At 51.6% G+C, this 19,477-nt stretch overlaps 7 protein-coding genes across 7 annotated transcripts; 6 read left to right on the top strand and 1 right to left on the bottom strand.

Annotated features, from left to right (window-relative positions):
- Positions 1-3,709: 3,709 nt before the first annotated feature.
- On the top strand, positions 3,710-4,891 carry NCS57_01119500 (Pyr-redox-2 domain-containing protein; the record flags this gene model as incomplete). The annotated part of the gene is made up of 1 exon (XM_053060916.1): positions 3,710-4,891. The coding sequence occupies one exon, from the start codon at positions 3,710-3,712 to the stop codon at positions 4,889-4,891; it is 1,182 nt and encodes a 393-aa protein (XP_052909302.1).
- Positions 4,892-5,276: 385 nt separating this feature from the next.
- On the top strand, positions 5,277-6,358 carry NCS57_01119600 (uncharacterized protein; the record flags this gene model as incomplete). Its single annotated transcript, XM_053060917.1, has 3 exons — positions 5,277-5,382; positions 5,441-5,847; positions 5,897-6,358. 3 exons carry the CDS (start codon positions 5,277-5,279, stop codon positions 6,356-6,358), a joined length of 975 nt encoding a protein of 324 aa, XP_052909303.1.
- Positions 6,359-7,102: 744 nt separating this feature from the next.
- NCS57_01119700 (Mediator of RNA polymerase II transcription subunit 5) lies at positions 7,103-10,439 on the top strand (the record flags this gene model as incomplete). Its single annotated transcript, XM_053060918.1, has 5 exons — positions 7,103-7,784; positions 7,833-8,089; positions 8,142-8,717; positions 8,770-9,307; positions 9,409-10,439. 5 exons carry the CDS (start codon positions 7,103-7,105, stop codon positions 10,437-10,439), a joined length of 3,084 nt encoding a protein of 1,027 aa, XP_052909304.1.
- Positions 10,440-11,262: 823 nt separating this feature from the next.
- On the top strand, positions 11,263-12,135 carry NCS57_01119800 (uncharacterized protein; the record flags this gene model as incomplete). The annotated part of the gene is made up of 1 exon (XM_053060919.1): positions 11,263-12,135. One exon carries the CDS (start codon positions 11,263-11,265, stop codon positions 12,133-12,135), a length of 873 nt encoding a protein of 290 aa, XP_052909305.1.
- A 702-nt stretch (positions 12,136-12,837) lies between these two features.
- NCS57_01119900 (Semialdhyde-dh domain-containing protein) lies at positions 12,838-14,152 on the top strand (the record flags this gene model as incomplete). Its single annotated transcript, XM_053060920.1, has 4 exons — positions 12,838-13,688; positions 13,745-13,945; positions 13,995-14,044; positions 14,097-14,152. 4 exons carry the CDS (start codon positions 12,838-12,840, stop codon positions 14,150-14,152), a joined length of 1,158 nt encoding a protein of 385 aa, XP_052909306.1.
- A 552-nt stretch (positions 14,153-14,704) lies between these two features.
- NCS57_01120000 (uncharacterized protein) lies at positions 14,705-17,892 on the top strand (the record flags this gene model as incomplete). The annotated part of the gene is made up of 2 exons (XM_053060921.1): positions 14,705-15,135; positions 15,183-17,892. The coding sequence occupies 2 exons, from the start codon at positions 14,705-14,707 to the stop codon at positions 17,890-17,892; spliced, it is 3,141 nt and encodes a 1,046-aa protein (XP_052909307.1).
- Positions 17,893-18,396: 504 nt separating this feature from the next.
- On the bottom strand, positions 18,397-19,263 carry NCS57_01120100 (uncharacterized protein; the record flags this gene model as incomplete). Its single annotated transcript, XM_053060922.1, has 1 exon — positions 18,397-19,263. One exon carries the CDS (start codon positions 19,261-19,263, stop codon positions 18,397-18,399), a length of 867 nt encoding a protein of 288 aa, XP_052909308.1.
- Between the last annotated feature and the right edge of the window lie 214 nt (positions 19,264-19,477).

Here is a 19,477-nt window from a genome sequence, read left to right on the forward strand (position 1 = left end):
CCCCATGGTCCCGAGCCAAATCCTCGATCTGGAGGGGACCCTGAATTTCCCCATTCCCCTTATTTGCCCAGGGCTCCGGCCTCGAAAAAAGGCTAATGGTACTGCTTGCATGGTGTTGCACCTGACGAGAAGGATCTTTGACTTGGATGGACTCTTTACACCGAATATTGGATATGGTCATCTATCCTAGGCACTGGAACCTCGAGGATCAATACACCCCCTGAGTCCATCAACTGTTCTGACGTCGATAGTCACCGAACGACGGGAGTCTCTGCCGCCACCACCACAGATGGACTTCTCCATTCTGTCATTGAACGGCACGCCACGAAAACGGATTGACTCGAAAGAGAGAAACGGAGCCAAGAGAGGAAGCGCAATTACGTCGAACCACAACCACAGTATCAACTCATAATCAGCACTCCCTCACTCTCTTGCTCTCCCAACACGGAACTTCAGCTTCTGAGTGGGCCAATGACGGCATCCTCTGCGACACCCCACAGCGCCAGTGAGGTCACTGACCCCCGCCCACGCCAAAAAAGCCCCTCCCGCTGATGTCACCTCGAGGGTTTCGCTAGGTTCCAGGGAAGAAACGGAGCCCAACGCGGACCACCAACCATTAATCAACAAACAATTCATTGACTTGAGCCTCCTTTCTTTGTGCGATGCTACACCGTCATATTTCTTGCCTCATCCACCGTTTCGCCTCTTACGTTACGCTGCCTGCACCTCGAGCGTCATGAGCTTGGACCACAACCCGTCCACAAGGCTAGGCCATCTTCCAACATTCCATCTGCGTCATTGGTCAAGGTACTGTAGCCATCCAGCCTGGCACAGCTTCGTTCGACATCAGGAGGCATCAAGGGCCTCATCTTTCCAGGTACGCTTGACCCCACTGGGCTTCCAAGGCCACGGTTCGTGAGTGTCGCAAACGGCGTCTTGCTCAATTCAGCTTGCCTCTTACCCAAAGAGAAGCTCATGATCCTCGACCCTGGACGGCAGCTTCCTCATCTCAGCCTGTTGAGGCAAGCTACTTACTCAATATGGATACCTTGCCTATCACCCTCGTCGAGTCGCCTCCAGATCATCTGTCCACACACGTGATGACGACACTGGTGGTCAAACTTGGCTCGATTATCCCAAAAGCCTCAATGTCACTCTTGAGCTGAGTCAAGCTGGGTCAATCGTTCTAGACTTGGGCTTGGGCCCATCTTTGCTCAAGGGTTTGAGGGTGTGTCAAGCCTGTCGGCCCCAACCCTCGCCCCTCCCTCTCCTTAACCCAATCCTTGCTCCAATGCTTCTTTTGACGTCGTATGCGAGAAATGACATAGGTGCAGGCCAAGAGCTCCCCACCTCTTCGACATCTTCTAGCGTCACCATGACCCGATATCCGACTCTTCTCCAGACTGTCAACGCTGGCTTTGCTTCGGGGAATTTACTGTTTGTTCCTGAGGAGGCAGAAACGCCGCAGGTGTTGGTGGGTTGCGCTGCGGCGAAATTTTGCATCATACTACAGCGCCTCCGAGGAATATGACGTTGAGCTGCACCACCACCCCAGTGTCCTTTTACCTGGAAAGGCAACGGAATTTCAACCTCGCCTGCCTATGACGATCAATAGCTAGATGGGATGACATTCTGAACTAGATATTGTCGACTCGGTGTTTTCTCTGACGATGGTTCAAATCCACGTCGAGATGTCATTGCCTTTCAGAGCCACCAAAGGCCAGATGGTTGGACGAGGGTAAACTCGTCATTGCACACCCTCGACAGCATGCCTGCAGCCACTCGGGTATTTGCCTTTCGGGACGGGCATGGGATCGAGATGATGGGTTAGGCTTGAGAAGTGACAACCGGTTGACTTCTGATGTCAAGATGTTCAGGCTGCCGTCATTGGGCATCAGAACCGAGAGGTGTTTCCATGAGCTTCTGTAGATTCTGTCGAGAGGCGGCGTCACGAACTACGCAATTTCTCAGATTCGAGTGATTCGAACGACGTATTGCAGCACGGGAAGGTCAAGGGTACTCCTGACACTGATTGAAATTTGTGGTAGAAAAGTTGCCGATGATGTCGTTGATGTTTGGTCTGACGTATCTGACAGGTGAGATACCCTAAACGAGAACACTCCTATCCCTCTGTAAAGTTCGGAAGCGAGTAGTTCATCATAGTACCTACTCAAGAATGAGTAGCTTCGGGTCCATGAGTCAGTTGATGAAATAAGAGAGCCTACAGTACAGCTTGAACGCCTAACTAGGCGAATGCCAGGGGTGCGAGTGTCATGACTGATATTATCCGTGATGACACGTGATGCGTGTTATAGAATTGACTTGTAGTGGTTGACGAGGTCAATGTTCAAGGCCAAACACAAGCAGGTATTGCATCACGTGTACTTCATAAACTCGAGGGTACCTATCTCAATTGACTTGACCGGGGGGGTTGGCAGTAATAGCGCAGTCTGCCATCAACCGGGATATCATCGCTTGACATCTCGAGATTCTTTGACATGGCAATGTCCAACTCCCTCTTCATTCGTAGTCATCAGATAGATCCTCTTCGTGGTGTTTCTATGACATTAAATTAAAGTCTTAACCTTTGAGTGGAGTCGACTCTGGGCCCCCGAATTGGGCAGTCTAATCTCGCTGGCAAGTCGCTTATTGGTGGTGTGGCGCCTGGCAGCAAGGGATGGGATCCTCGGATTGTTGGAGCTTTCCGAATCGCCGGAGTAATTGAACGAGGGAACCGATAGTTGGAGGGTCTAGACCTGACTGATATGGCTTGTCTCTGGAGGTGGTGCTACTGTAGAGCTATTGTTGATCTGCTGCATGTGCCGTTGATTAAAGTTTGGAAGAACTTGGCAATGTTGAATGATGGCGCCGAATACGGGGAGTTTTCTCAAGGAAATGGCATGTCTTGGGTTACATGATAGCTTCGAGGTGCAGCAGCAAACACTGCCTACTTACCGATGCAAGAGAAGCTTATCATTCCGCCCCCAAATCAGATCATGTTCCCAAATGCCGGCCAAGAGAAATCTCACGTGTCACAAGTCGTCAGCTCGCTCACTCGCTTGGAATCTCGCAAACTTACAAATCTACCCGACCCCAACGCCGGCTGTCTTGAAAGGTCCGGCGCTCGGTAGGGCGGGGGGACGCCGGCGTCAAGAGCCGTGATTGGCCCGCGCCGGTGACACCTCCCGCGCGGGACTCGACCCGACGGCCACAGCGCGCGGCTACACGGGGGAATGCCCCAGACATCCATCCGTTTGAAATACAAAGAAGCCTCTCCCACATCGTGGATTTCTAGCCCTGGCAAACTTTGCGGTCCCCCCTGTGTGTGGAAAAGTCGCCGGTCGGCGCGCGGCCTGGGGGGGCTTTGTTTAATTTTGCATGATGGATTTGAGAGCCGCTTTGAAAGCAAGCGATGGGTGACAAATGTCTTTTTTGGTGGGTCTTGTTGTCTCTTGTTTGAAATGTCTGCGATGTTCTTGTGGTATTTAGAGGCTGCTGGTTCCGAATGAAGCATCTCGTTCACATCCACCTCACTCACCAAGCTCAGCAAACAAGCCCAAGAACTCGAATAGTTTGTCTATATCGAGATTCAATTGAGGACGATAATCTATAATCACATACAATTTAATTGGCACAGGATCTTCGACTTTCCGACTCCTGCTACATCTCGACGACTTACACCACCAAATCCAACTACACTACCTTCACCATGACTGACAACGTCAAGACCATCGTGGTCCTCGGCGCTGGCCCTGCCGCCCTCCCCATCATCCGCCAGACTATGGTCAACCATGTCATCAAGCGAAAGGACCTCAAGATCGTCGTCGTCTCTCCCAACACCCACTTCCACTGGCCCATCGCCATGCCCCGCGCCGTCGTCCCTGGTCAGCTCGCCGACGAAAAGGTCCTGATCCCTTTCGAGCCCACTTTCAAGGAGTATCCCTCCGACAAGTTTGAGTGGATCCAGGGCAAGGCTGTGTCACTGAACCCTTCGTCCAACATTGTCGGTGTTGAGCTCAATGGCACTGCTGCGGTTCGTGAGGTCAACTACCACACTCTGGTCATCGCTACTGGCTCGAGGACTCGGGATGATATGATCTGGAAGAGCCTGGGAACTACCGAGGAGACCAAGAACAAGCTGCATCAGCTTCAGAACCAGATCAGCAATGCCAAGACAATTGTCGTCGCTGGTGGTGGCATGACCGGTTCTGAGACGGCTGGTGAGCTTGGCTTCGAGTACTCTCAGCACGGCAAGAAGGAGGTCGTCTTCATCTACTCTGAGAACCTTCCCCTCGCGGCCCCTGCCACCGATGCCGTCCGCAAGCAGGCCCAGAAGGAGCTCGAGAAGCTCAAGGTCAAGCTTATCCCCAACACGACCGTCGCAAGTGCAACTCCCACGCCCGGATCCTCCGACATCGTCCTCGAGCTTCGGGCCTCGGACGGCACGACAAAGACCATCACGGCGCAGGCCTACCTCCCCGCCACGGGCATCGTCCCCAACACCGAGTTCGTGCCCAAGGAGCTTCTCGACGGCCGCAACTACATCAAGCAGACCACACGCCTCCAGGTCGAGGGCCACAAGAACATCTTTGTCGTGGGCGACGCTGGAAACCTCGAGGTTCCTAAGCTGATGCACGCCGAGGCGCAGTCCAGGCACATGCTCAAGGCACTCCCCGCCTACCTCGAGTCGGGCGAGGCTCCCGAGTACGCCGTCAACAAGAAGGAGATCTTTGCTCTGACTCTGGGACGCAGCAGGGCCACTGGCCAGATGGGCACGATGAAGATGTTTAGCTTCCTGATCTGGTTCATGAAGGGACGGTACCTGGGCACCGACTACGCTGGTGGCTGGGCTGCTGGCAAGAGGACCATGTCGGTGACATTTGAGAAGTGAGAGAGTGCGTTTTTTGGTGTTTATTGCACTTGACGGCGTTGTTGGAATATTTATATCCCCCCACATGCTCTGCAGTTTCTTGCTTTGCCTCTAGATTTTTTCCTTTCTAATAAATGAATCTTTAATCGTTGCATATTCATTGTATAGTTTGGTGGTGTCGCCAAAACTAGTGACATGATGCGCCTCCCTCCGTCTGGGGAAATCCACAACCCGAGCTGGGACGACATGGGTTAGCGATAACTTAGAAGTTACATTCGAGCTGTCAGATTGACTGACCACTTTGACACTCATTGATTCTGGCCATCTCAAGGCTTGGATCTGTCTCGATCATATCAACGGGCTTGTATACACCATTCAATCGCGCGACAACTGTCGGCCAGCCACCATGAATACCCTCGTCTACAACATGGCCCGGAGTGGGTTCATCACCATGCCCTACCCAGAAAAGGACTGCTCGGGCAGTGTAGTCGTCGTTACGGGTGCCAACAGCGGTAATATTAAGAAGCTGTCATCATTATCCGATCGATACTGACGTCGACTGTCTATCAGGCCTTGGTCGCGAAGCATCGCGTCACTTTGTGCGCCTCGGGGCCGCCAAGGTCATCCTGGGGTGTCGCAACCTCGACAAGGGCGAAGAAGCCAAGAAGGATATTGAGGAGACGACGGGAAAGAAGGACGTAGTCGAGGTCTGGCAACTCGACATGGCGTCATTCGACAGCGTGCGCGAGTTTGCCGCGCGTGTCGACAAGTTGGGTCGCTTGGATATACTGGTCGACAACGCCAGTCTGCTCATATTCACGCGCGAGATGATCGAGGGTCATGAATCTACGTTGACTGTAAATGTCATTTCCACATTTCTGCTCACGATGTTGGTGCTGCCTATCATGAGGCGCACGGCGACCAAGTTCAACCTGGTTCCCCATATCGTCGTCGTGTCATCTGATGCAGCCACCGCGGTACGTGTTCTCGACAACTCAACAGGTTCTTTGGCTAACAATTTGAAAGAGCCCTCTCCCGGAGCGTGAGTCAGAGAACATCTTCAAAGCGCTGGATGCAAAGACGGACGTGCTAGAGCGTTACAATGTCTCCAAGATGATGCAGGTCATGGTCACGGCAAAGCTCGCTGAGGCCGTTGATGCATCAGGCAAAGGCCACATAATCGTCAACTGCCTTCACCCTGGCTTTTGCGGCACACAACTCTTTAGGCGATTCCCGTTCCCGTTCAACTTGATCTTTAAGCTTGTCACTGCTTTGTTTGCACGGACAGCCGAGATGGGGTCACGAACCCTGCTCGTCGCAGCGTTTGCGGGAGACGAGACACATGGACGGTTCATGTTTGATGCCAAGCTACATGAACCTCCTCGCATCATGCAGGGTGACGAAGGAGAGAGATTGACACGGAGGGTGTGGGATGAACTGGTGGAGATTCTCGAGGGGATCGTGCCTGGTGTGACAAACAACATCTAGCATAGACCTGGACAAGAGTGTCACTCTATGACTATAGGCATTGGGGAGGTCTGCCCACAAGACATCCGTCTCATCTTGTAGGTGACCTGAACCAAAAAGCTGATTCGGCCCATATCCGTTCTGTGAGGGAGTGAGATGATGCTTCAATTGACCGACTGTTGACGCCTAAGTCACTACAAACAGTCGATATACAAAAAGGGAGCCATTCAGCAAATTCAGCATTGCAACTTGTATTGCCTCCTCTTTGTTTCGTCATGTTGTCATGTCCCATCTCCTATGATGACCTGTCGGCCGTGGTCTTCTATCTGTCAAAACTAAGGTAGTCCAACTCTACTCAAAGATATTTATTATAATTTACCTAAAATCTATAAGAAAAATCTAAAATAATCTTCTAATCACTTATATGACCTTGGATCTATTTTATTAATTACTCTATCACTTCTAGCAACCCTCTTTGACCACCCTTAGAGAACTATCATGCCTTCTGTCTGACGCGGAACCATTCCGCGTCACGGTCGCAACATTCAAGGTCCCACCCGACCGGCTCTTCGCGCCTGCAGTTGAAGCTTCAAAGCTCCCACCTACAACGAACTCTCCTTACGACAAAGTATATCTATACTGCAGGCAGCAAGCGCTCGTTGCCCGGGCAGGCCTGACTCATGGATCGGTTTCCTTCTTCTGTCGGCGCATAAACAGATCTTCCTCTTTGAACCATCATCGATCGACATCAACACCACCATCAACATGGATAGTCGCACCGCTGCGCAGGGCGCCTTGCGCGCAACCATCGACTTCTGGAAAACATTTGTTTCCCGCTGCATCGCCAGACGTGTTGATTCGGATCGATTCGAGGTCTTGGTGCAGCAGGTTTACGCCGAACATCCTCTACCCCCCGCCGTCATCGCCGACTTCTTCTTGCGACCGCAACCCTCCAACGACAACAGCCTCGACCCTCGAATCCCTCCGTATCTACAAGTGCTCACGCGATTGAGCTATATCGATACACCATCCGTATTGCAGGCTCTCTATAAATACTCGTCTTCACATGCCCAGGCGCAGCAGCAGCCCAACGATGGCGACAACAAGAACGAGGCGGCGCAACCGCCAAAGACACCACACATCAAGCATTGGAAGAGCTCGTACTGGGCCGAAGAAGCCATCTTCTACAGCCTTACGAAGGCGGTAGTGGAAGGCAGGGCTATCCCAGATTCGACGATTGCGTTGGACGTCGTCAAGATCATTTCCAAGTACATGACATTGTTTACGGCTGCGTCTACGGCCTTTGCGGCCGACATGCTCGGGCAACTGCATTCTCCGCAGATTAGAGATGAGATGGAGTCGGCTCGAGCCGGCCTTGTGGCGCTGCTTCTGCGTCTTTGTGAGAATGACATACTGGTTAAGGCTGTCAGCAAACCATTTGCCAAAGGTGCCTAAACCCGCAGATCTTGATGATCAAACGCTGACTTTGTGACAGACGCCCGAAAAGAACTGGCTGCTAGTCTAGCAAGCTTCGTACCAACCCTGCAGCTTGTGCCTGAGCTCACCGAGAAACTGGAGCTCTTTCGAACCGAGACCCTTGCGAGTCTCGATCCTGCGGATAAGAAAAAGCAGGTTGCTAATGCCGCCATGGATGAACTTCTGGATTCCACAGTTGGACTGGAAAACTTTGTGATACCTGAGATTCCCATCAGTAATACCCGAGCAGGGCTATATATTTACCTCAACGCTGCGGTCAGTAATAACCTCATTCAAAATGCTTCCTTATAATAATAGTAGACCTTAGCTTATTGGGCGCCCCATTCTGGATGACAACGCTCTATTCTCTTACATGAACAACAAGTACCAAGGAGACGTTCAATCTAGCGCGATTGACCTGATCCTAGCATCATTCGATATACTAGCCAATGCTGTGTTTCGTAACGAGGGACAGAAAGATGCTCATCTTTTGCGCTCATACCTGATCAACAAGCTTCCTCTACTTCTATATCAACTTTGCCCTCCTGAGTTCCCGGGCACGTCTGCCGAGTTTTGCATCACAGAAGCACTGCATCATGTCGACACCAGCCTGTTCCCGACGGCCTCACTCATGTTTGACGAGTCTCGCAATAACAATCCGTATACTGAAAGCGTCAGAGAGGAGTTTTGCGCCTCATGTGTCCTTCATGGTCTTGTGCAGAGAGACCACGTGGAAAGAATCCTCGGCGAGATCTCTCTGTCGGACGAACCGTCATTGCAAAAGTACTCGAAAGAGAAACTTGTTCAGGACTGTCTGTCCGACACGGACAAGATCCAAGGCTTAATTCCAGAGCTTGACAAGATGGACGGCAATGTCGGTGCCGTCTGTCAAGCCCTCATCGAGGTGAGCAACTCGAGGCCGTGTGCCGCGTATGTTTGCCGACTGACAGTCATAGCTCTTGCGACAATACTGCCATAGCAAGGAGACGATGTCTCTAAAGCTCCTGTGCAGTCAGTTGGCAGCGAAACCCCAATCATTAGATGTGATTCTTCTGTTTGAGAAGTTGCCGACAATCCTGGAGCCCTTATGCCAATTGCTCGATAACTGGCGGTATGAAGAGGACCAAGGCGAGTATCAACCAGTTTACGAAGAATTCGGCTCCATTCTCCTGCTGGTCTTGGCGTTTGCCTACCGATATAACCTAACGGCAACAGATGTCGGGGCGATCGGACCAGACTCATGTGTGGCGAAGATTATCGGACGTGGACATATCGCACGACAAGGCGACGAGTTGACAGAACAGGAAAACGGACATCTAGGCGGATGGATCCACGGTCTGTTCGACACCGAAGCCGGCGGCCTTGGCGACGAATTAATGTCTTCCTGTCCGCCGCAAGAATTCTATCTGTTGGTGGCAACGTTGTTCCAGAACATTGTGGTTGCCTATGCGCACGGCTATCTTAATGATGAGAGCCTAAAGGGGGGCGTCGAATGTGAGTACTCTAATAGTAACTTGGGAAGGATATTTCATGAGTTTATAATGACTCTGGAGGACTATTTGATGACCTTTTGAGGTACTAACGCCAAAACGCAGATCTGGTAGATACGTTCTTGTTGCCATCTCTCGTGCCGGCTATCCGGTTCCTGTCAGATTATCTCTGGGTCGACCAGAAGGAGGCCAAGTCCGTTATCAAGGTCCTTCAGCTTATCCTTCTGCCCAGCAGCATATCGGGAGAAGCGAGTACGATGCTGTCGTCTGTCAAGAATCTCATTGCGAAACCCCTCGAACATGCCCTCCGGACATACCAGAGGCGCGATCCGAAGAACCAGGATATCGAGCCCCTTCTACGGGCACTCAAGGACAGCATCCCGTTGTCCCGACGGACAGGAGGTGCCGACATCAACGAACTCGAGTCCTGGACTTCGACGGCCACGAACGGACTTGCCAGTGCCATCAAGCACAACATCCAGGGCTTAGTGCACTGGAGCATGCACCCAGCGATCAACAGCATGCCGACCTCGTATACCCATCGCCAGATGCTTGCAGCCCTCAAGCTCCTCGGGTCGAAGCGGCTGTTGCACATCATCTTGGAAGAGGTGAGGCAGCAGACCGAGGCAGGAAACGCCAACAGCGTGTATGACGTTGCTACGTCGCTGATCTGCGCCCCCGACGCTATCAAGGATGCCCCTGTTGGCATGCTCGATGCGAACGGCAACATGCCTCCATCTTTGCAGCGCCAGCGCACGCTCCGTGAGATGTTGAAGGCCGAGGCAGAAGGTTGCAAGAAGCTTCAGAAGAAGGATGCGGCGCTGGCTGAGATCGTGGTTCGTCTACACCGCAGGGTTGAGATGCTAATGGTCATGCCTGAGGCGCAGGCCATGCTACAGACGGCAGACATGACGCTGGGAGATGCGATGGCCGCTGCGGCATCAGGTGTACAAGGTGACAGCATGTCTGTCGATAACATGCTCGATGTTGGAATGGGTGGAGTTCCGTCAGACCTCGGACTTGGGCCTGCGAGCGCTGGTGGAAGCCTTGATCCGTCGGGTGATAACGAGTTGTTTGGCGCTTTTGGGTCCCAGGAGTTGGACAACTTTGATTGGGATATGGATAACATGGTATAGACCTTTGCTTGCATGCTCATGGGTTTGGTATATCTTATATAAGGTTTAATAAAAGAAACAAAAATTAAATAAAAGTCTCAAGACTTTATAAGAAGTTAAGCTCGTCTTTGTCTTTAATGCCTTTCTCTTAATCCAAGATTGCTATTTGAGAGGTACAGAGGTTTTAATATAAATTACTAAGGGCAGCCTTACCTAAGTGGTGTTTTGGCTGGCACTTGCTACATAATCACAGTTGTTTGTTAACACGAGCATTGAGCAAACACCTAGAAAGAACCCTTTACCTTTAATATTCTTCGTCAACTCCAAGATGACTGCCATGGATATAAAAAGACACTGATGAGAAGCCAGCAGGGATAGCCCCAGTCGCATACTAAATAGCTCGCTCAGCTGAATATCCACTCTTCAAACTATTGAAAAGTTGACAGGGGAGTTGAATGTCCAAGCCTAAGGGGCGTATCCATACCTAGATCTAGAACCATGGAATTCACGGGTCTCAGAGTTTTGGCTTCTCTTGCTTCTATCCTTGGCAAATATCTTGGCATTGAAGGAGCAGAATCAGAGGAAAGGGTCGGGAAACACCAGAGTCTATGTCTACAACCATCATGCCTCATCGACCGGCTTAGATTTCGGGGAGTATGCTTAAAAGCGCCGTGTAATCGACGACGGGTCTAGAGCCAAGCTAGATTCTGATGACCCTGCGCTAGCTCTATCGTGATGAGCGAGCGGCTACTTAAAAGTCCAGACCTCGCCTGTTCTTGGGGGAGTTCGCGGTCACCTCAGTTCTCTCCTTTTTTTTTTTTTAACTCACATTCAGTCCTTCGCTATGGTTTCGCAAAAGTTGTTTGCCGCGTTTGCGGCTTTGAGCTTTGTCGCTGGCTCCGAGGCCGCGCTGTGTAGACCAAAGTCTAGCAGCAGCGCGGATGTGACTTCGTCTTCGACGGTTGAGACATCTTCAGTTGCGACCATTTTAACTGATAGTACTACGGTTGCTACTACAACTACCGAGTCTGCATCGTCGACAGTTGAGACGTCTTCGACAATTGTCACCATCTCAACTGACAGCTCTACGGCCCCTACATCCACCACCGAGTCTGCCTCTTCGACAGTCGAGTCTTCTTCTACTATTACCACCGTCTCCACCGACAGCACCACACTCGCTACATCCACTACCCAGGCCGACTCATCGACCACTTCATCTGCTGAGCCTGTCATCACCAACATCCTCATCAACGGTGACTTTAATGACGGCCGCACCATCAAACCCTGGACGTCTGGTCTCAACGGCGGCATCGAGGGCCTCGGCCCCGACCCGGACACGCAGGTGCAGGGCTGGTCTCTGGGCCTCTCTACGAGCGGAGCGATGACTAGCTACTACGTCTTCAACACTCTCGACGCCTCGCGCATCGTGCCGGGAGCGGAGTACGACCTCTCGGCGTATGTCAACCTCGACCTCGACTTCGGCGGCGACCTAGGGTGCCGGAGCGTCGATATATATTGCGTCTGGGGTGGACTCAACCAGGCAGAGGGCCATACGTCGGCGACCACTACCGATGGAGGGTTTCAGGAGATGACGACGACGTGTCGATGGAGCGAGGAGCAGGCTAGGGATAACCCCAAGATCTTGTTCAAGTTTGTGTGTGGTAGTTCGTATTCGCACATCGACGAGGTGACTCTGGTTGGACCTTTGGCTCAGTAGGGCGATTGAGGAGGGTGAATGGTCATATCTGGTTACAGACAGGAGTTTCTTTATCTCATTCCGCGCCTGTCTACTAGATTTGGCGGTAATAGTAATGTAACATCCTATGAGAATTATCCACCCAGGATATTCACGTTCATTTCTCACTATTAGTACACAGAACAGATGGTGTCTCGATTCTCTGCATAACCCGGTCTTCTAGAGTCCTGAAGGGGTCTATTCGCTTAGCCGTCGAGGAGTGTTCTCGTAGCAGCCCCTTACGAGTTGGAACCACAAGCTCAGTAATGACATTTCCACATAAATAATGTGCTATTGGCGTTCCCAGATGAGAAGTCTCGCTCGAACTGCATTGATCCTCTATCATTCATGAAGATGTTTCGAAACAAAGTCTGACACTGACCTGGGCCCGTGTAAGTGGTCCCCAGAATTCACAGCTTTAACCCACATTGACAACATTGCGTGGAACTCAAGTAACCCCGACCACTACTCCAACAGCGCAATCATTGTTTTCTGCCCAATAAACCCATAGCCCCTTGTTTTTACGAGTTAGTTGATGTAAAATGCAACGTTTAGAGCGCCCTCTACCAAGTTCAAAACAGTCACGTGATATTTACACCACCACGGTCAAAGCGAAATCGCTGAGACACTCGCTGGCCTGATTGACATCACCACAACATCGGCCTACCTTGACCCGAGAACATCATGTCTGCCCCCTCAATTGCCATGCGCGCCGGCGCCCGTCGAGCTTTTCAGCAGTTGAGACCAATTGAGGCCTCTAGCCGACGTCTCGTCCAGTATCCCCAGATCCGTTGCCTCTCATCTACGAGGTCGCTGGGGCAGTACACCACCCCCAACCCGAATCCACCTCTGGGCAAGAAGAATGCCTCGAATGATTCCCCCTCCCGCATTGGGTTGATTGGTGCTCGTGGCTATACCGGCCAGGCCTTGATTGATCTCTTCAATGAGCACCCATTCATGGACCTTCGGCATGTGTCCTCCCGAGAGCTCGCTGGCCAAGAGCTTGAGGGATACACCAAGCGCAAGCTCACCTACGAGAGCTTGATACCCGAGGACATTGCTCAGCTGGATAAGGACATCGACTGCTGGGTCATGGCTCTTCCCAATTCTGCCTGCAAGCCCTACATCGAGGCTATTGATCAGGCTCAGAAGAACAGCGATCACAAGAGCGTCGTCGTCGATATATCCGCCGACTATCGGTTTGATGACGCCTGGACTTATGGCCTACCTGAGATCACCAAGCGGTCCAAGATTGCTCAGTCTACCCGGATCTCTGTGCCTGGCTGTTACGCCACTGCTGCCCAGCTCAGCATTGCTCCCATCGTCGAGAACGACCTTCTTGGAGGCCAGCCTGTCGTCTTTGCCGTATCTGGATACTCAGGTGCTGGCACCAAGCCTTCTCCCAGGAACAATGTCGAAAACCTGACTGACAACCTCCTCCCCTATTCATTGACTGGTCACATTCATGAACGCGAGATCAACCATCATCTTGGTATTTCCGCTGCCTTTATTCCCCATGTGGCTTCTTGGTTCCGGTCAGTATTCCCTTTTCTCTAACTAATTTGGCTTTTTTTTTTAACAATATATGCAGGGGAATTCACCACACTGTCAATATCCCGCTTAACAAGCAGATTTCCTCTCGCGACATCAGGGAGCTGTTCCAGCAGCGCTACGACGGCGAGAAGTTGGTCAAGGTCGTTGGAGAGGCGCCGCTTGTCAAGGCAATCCAGGGACGTCACGGCGTTGAGATTGGAGGGTTCGCCGTTGATAAGACTGGCAAGCGTGTGGTCATGTAAGTGGTTGACAACCTTTGAAGGATTGATCATGCTAACTGTGTCCAGTTGTTCCACAATAGATAACCTGAACAAGGGAGCCAGTACTCAGTGCTTGCGTAAGTTTCTCTTTGATCAAGATATTCGTTTAGGTTCTAACGACATTTACAGAAAACATGAACCTGGCACTTGGTTATGCGGAATTTGAGGGCATTCCTACCATGTAAAGGCGTCAGCTAGATTAGATTATGGATACATAATGAGACAAGAGAACTCGAGAAGAGAGTGATCAAAATATCACCAAGGCGTATCTGGGGCGTCTAGCCGAAAAGGTAGAGTTCTACTCATCTCGACCCGATTCTTGGACATGGAGCCTGTTCGTGACCTCATGGATGATACCCGACCACAGAAACCACATGTAAAACCCGTTCTCGAGTAACAAAAATGGCACTCGTTTAGTGCGTTATTTGTTCGTTACGGGCCTTGCCGCCCATGGCGATGCCGTAGATACGGGCTTCTCAAAAGGCCTGTAGGTTGAAAGGGACCCTGCCGATAGCGGTTTCGCCTGCTCTGTATTGGCCAAGAACCCCCAGTACTTACCTACCAATATATTGTGACTTCCATGCATGGGGGAGCTCAGCCACAAAAGTTGCACTTTGTCCGACCTACAGGTGCTTCGCCCCATGGGCTTGAGCTTGGGCTGATCAGGCTTCACCTCAAATTCAAGGCCTCCCCCGCCATGCATCAGCTCTACATGTTCACCTTCAACAGCGAAAGCCATGGAGGCCTTGGCAGCTGTCGCCCTAGCCGGGAATGTTCTCCAGTTTGTTGAATTTGTCGGCCGACTCTTCAGGGACGCATCCAAGATCTACGCATCGGCGTCGGGCCTCACTTCCGATGACCTCCATATCCAAGACATTTGCAGCAAATTTGACACCTTCAGCGCACAGCTCGAAGTGACGCCTTCTGGCCCGCATGCGCCTCTAGACAAGGACCTCCAAGCATGCGTTGCTGCTTGCAAAAAGGACTGCGATGGGTTACTCTCCATCGTGAGAATGTTGGCTGACAAGAAGGGCAAAACTCGGAAATGCTGGAAGAGCTTCTCCGCTGCCCTGTCGCACAAGCTGAAGGTAGGGGAAATCGAAGGTTTGAAGGGCAGGATCCAAGATCACCAGAACCTCATCTCCCTTCAGCTATCGAAGATGCTTAAGTTTGTTCCCCTGGGAATTCCTGAAACCCACTTACTAACATCTATAGCCAGAGGGTCCGGGTGATGAGCAACGAGGTTTCACAACTCCAGTCGACCATCACAGACTGGACAATGAGAACCGCTGCCTGGTTTGACAGGCTTTTAGACACACACAAAAGCCTCGGCCAGCAAATAGAGACACTCAGTCAACAAATTAAGACACCCAATCGTCAGGAAAACACTCCCCAAGATGCCATTGAAAGCATCTGCTCCGGTCTAAGAGGTTTGTCGCTTGACACCCAAGACTACCGGCAGACCATGAATATCTTGAGGTCTCTTGACTACGAAGAACGCCCGAAACGGCACAGCAACATCCCCGAAGCCCACCAAACTACATTTGCGTGGGGAGTACAACAAGACAACATGGGTGAAAGCCAAGGGTCGGGGTCTTTTCGTCGCTGGCTGAGCGGGCACTCTAATCTCTTCTGGGTCTCGGGCAAGCCAGGGTCTGGCAAATCGACCTTTATGAAGTTTGTTGCTGACAACGAAAAGACTGAAGAGTGTCTACGACAGTGGGCTGGACATGGACAACTCGTGTTAGCCAAGCACTTCTTCACTATCTACGGCACAACCATTCAGAGGTCCCTGGAAGGGCTTCTTCGGTCACTCTTGCACAACATCCTGGACGGGGAGCCGAAATTGATGCAAAAGTTACTGCCGACTCGATGGACAAGCAAGTCAGTTCAATCTCACTGGACACACTCTGAGCTTGAATCTACGATGCGAGCTGTCGCCAACATGGACTTGTCGGTTCACATGTGTTTCTTTATCGACGGGCTAGACGAGTACGCGTGCGACCACCTTGAGATTTGCCAGACGCTTGAGGAGCTATCTAAATCACCTTTCATCAAGGTCTGCGTGTCCAGCAGACCGTGGAATGTGTTTGAAGATGCCTTTGGTAGCCCTAGAGAGTCCAAACTATACATGCATGAACTCACCCATGGGGATATCCTTAGGTACACCCAAGTTCGTCTTCAGGAGCATCCTCGATGGGGTTTCTTCTCTAGTGGCTCCAATGCTGCAGCCTCGCAGTTTCTGATCAACGAAGTTGTCGACAAGTCCATGGGGGTCTTTCTATGGGTTTTTCTCGTCACAGACCTCCTACGCGAAGGCCTGAGTAACGGCGACAGCTTCTCGGACCTAAAAAGAAGAGTCTCGAGCTACCCAAACGACCTGGAGGAATTTTTCAAGCACATACTGGATTCCGTGGACCCATTCTACCATGAGAAGATGGCGGGCACTCTGATGATTGCTCGCGATGCAGGAAAGCCGCTGGCTACTGAGATGTTTATGTTCCACGATCACGAATACGACGACGAGGATTATGCGTTGCGCGATCCGACTGATGACCAAACGCTCAATTTCGCCGACTGTGAGCAAAAGTCTAGCTTGGTCCCTCGTCGAATCAATGGGAGATGCAAAGGTCTTTTGGAATGGCAAAACGGCCGAATGGTTTTCCTGCACAGAACCGTCTTTGACTTTCTGCAGACTGATGAGATGGCCAAGTTCCTCCGAGAAAAGGCCAAGGCCAACTTTTGCTCTTATCTTTCACTGCTTCGGGCCCGACTTGCCTGGTTTAAAAGAACTGTTTTCACCCAGGAGCCCCCTCTCACGGTATATCGAGATCTGATGAACAACGTGCCTGATCTGATAGAGAAGGCGCCTGGCTTTGCTCACAGCTTGCGCGAGGCGGCCCGATACGCGCGCCTGGCCAGTGATGAGGGTGGAAACACAGAAGTTGCAGTAGCAGCCCTTCTCGATAATGCTGAACTCGGTATAGGGAAAATGGTGAAAACATTCCAGATCCAAGTCGACTCTGAGTCGACGGCGGTAGGAGTCTATCGCCTGCTGCTTCTCGAGCGCGGAATCGACGGCTACCTTGACAACAAACTCTCCATGCCTGGATACCTCGACAATCCATACACAGACCGACATCATTCGCCGCTCTCTTTTGTTCTTGAAATGGTTCCTATTTCCCCACCCAGCGCTTCTTCTATCGACACCAAGATCAACCCGCGGCTATTGGAGACTCTTCTCAAGGGTGGTCACGACCCAAACAAAGCATATGGCGATGATACTTTTTGGACTAGATTTGTCGAGTTTTACACTTGTGAATTGTGTACACTTTCCCGTCGAGAAATGCCTGGTATCGCGCTGGAGACTGGTACCTTAGAGATGCTGCTCCGTCATGGGGCAGACCCAACAGCCCTTATACCGCTATCTCTCAAGGGAAAGTACAAAGTCCCTTTCTGGTTGCACCTTCTCCTCACCGTACGGTATATCAGTTTACGCCATAGACCAGCGTTTGAGAGAATCTGGGACCTCACACTCGACCGTGTCCCGGCCTTGAGCCAAGCACAATTCCGCAAGAAGGTCTGCTCATGGGTTAAGGGGAGAGAACAAGAAAAATGGACTTCCCACAGCCTTTGGGACGCCATGCCGTACGGGATCCCTGCGCAGGAGCTGCTGGAACAGTCTCGCCCTCAGGACGACACATTTCTCCTCAGGCTATTGGCAAAGGTACTGGACGGGCTTCGCGATAACCTTGCGGCCTTTGAACAGTGTCAGGGCTGGTTCGCACAGTGCCTGTGCGTTGATCCTCATCAGCTTATGCAAAGGCTCCCATGCAGGCTACAAGAAATCAACTTCAAACGGAGGTTGGCTGAAGAGGATGAAGAGGGAGGAAGCAGAGCAATCAAGGCCAGAAGGCTCGTGTAGACGGATATATGTGTAGCTTAGCAGTGGTGTTAATGCTTAGAGACTTGAACTTGATACGTAACTCGTGGTGAGTGGGCGTTAGGCACACCAACTTGGCCATTTTGCACACCAATCTAGTGCAGGACGTATAGCTAGGTATCTCTTAAGAAGGATGTGTCGTGTTAATGATGATATGAAGCAAGGGACATGGATTGCATACTGCTGATGACCGGCCACCTCCCACCATGAAACTGCCAACAAGAAGGCCGAGCTTCAACAAGAACCGGCCGCGTGGCCTAATGGCTAAGGCGCTAGATTTCGGTCTTGAGCTCCCGAACTCTCTAGAGATTCCAGGTTCGAATCCTGGCGTGGTCGAATGATCAAGCTCATTCTTTTTGCTTTTTGATCAGCTGGCGGTTTGTTCAAAGTGATCATTTGACCGCTGTTGACGATTGTGAATGGAATGTTGATGGTTGTCAACTTGTGGTGTCCCTTTTTACCACACATACGTGGATGGGCTCAATCTCATCCACCCCAACCAAGCATTACACCTGCGAACTGAGTCCAGAAATCGTCCATATTGGGAACGGCCTCCTTTCTCAATTTACAATAGGAGGCGTATGATGCAAGAAAAATCGCCACTCCGAATATGGTCCCCATCATCCACGAGTACCAGCCGTCAGGTCGCAATAGGCTGGGGTTCGCTGGACTCGGACGTCCAGCGGAGGAGAAGCATCTGTTGATCATCAGAAATATCGGCGGCAGCAACAAGATCATGATGGTCTCAAGCGAGTACCGATCGTGCTGTTGTGATTTGGACATGACGAGCCCGGCGCAGACCGTGGCCGCTATGAAGGTGCTGATAGGGACACTCCAGTACATGGCGACCAGGAATTCATGAAGAGAACTCCCATCTCTTTCCGATAGGAGTTCCCCGTTGGGATTGACGGGGACGGGTACTTGCTGGCTTCGAGGGATGGGGGCCATGGGCTCCGTGCCGGCGGAAGGCTGATGAGGCCCCGACTCTAGGCTGTCCTTCTTCCTCCCCGCCCATTTGAGCGTCTTGAACGCCCATCTAGTCACCCTAGCGTCAAGGGGGCTGATTTTCAAAGAGAGCATGACTCCCAGGCCGAGAGTAACGCTGTACATACTAGAGCCCCTCCCACCTTGCATATAGTACATGATGAAACACAGCATCCCCACCATCCGGATCGCCGACATGGTCAGGACGGCGGTGGCTATCCAAATATCTCGCCTCATTATTATGCCCTTCTTGTAGTTCCATGAGCTGTAGATGAAGGGCAGGTACGAGGCGGCGAGGTAGATGAAGAGAAAGATGATGTCGAGGGCGGCGATCAGCTGGCGGAGGCTTTCGGGAACTTGGTCGGCCATGGTGACAAGGAAGATGACATTCAGGAGCAACTGCAAGTGACAAAGGTACTTGGGGACAAAGGCCGGGTATTTATCTCCCCCTGGGAACCTGGGAATGGTGGCATATTGTGTAGATGGCTTTCCACTATCCCTTTAGCTTTCTATGGCTGCTGCCGTGGAAGGTTTACAATATCCAGATGACGATGTTTTATGGCATTGGTTTTTAGTACCGCCA

The sequence above is a fragment of the Fusarium keratoplasticum genome, chromosome 9, assembly GCF_025433545.1.
Source record: "Fusarium keratoplasticum isolate Fu6.1 chromosome 9, whole genome shotgun sequence".
Taxonomy (NCBI): domain Eukaryota; kingdom Fungi; phylum Ascomycota; class Sordariomycetes; order Hypocreales; family Nectriaceae; genus Fusarium; species Fusarium keratoplasticum.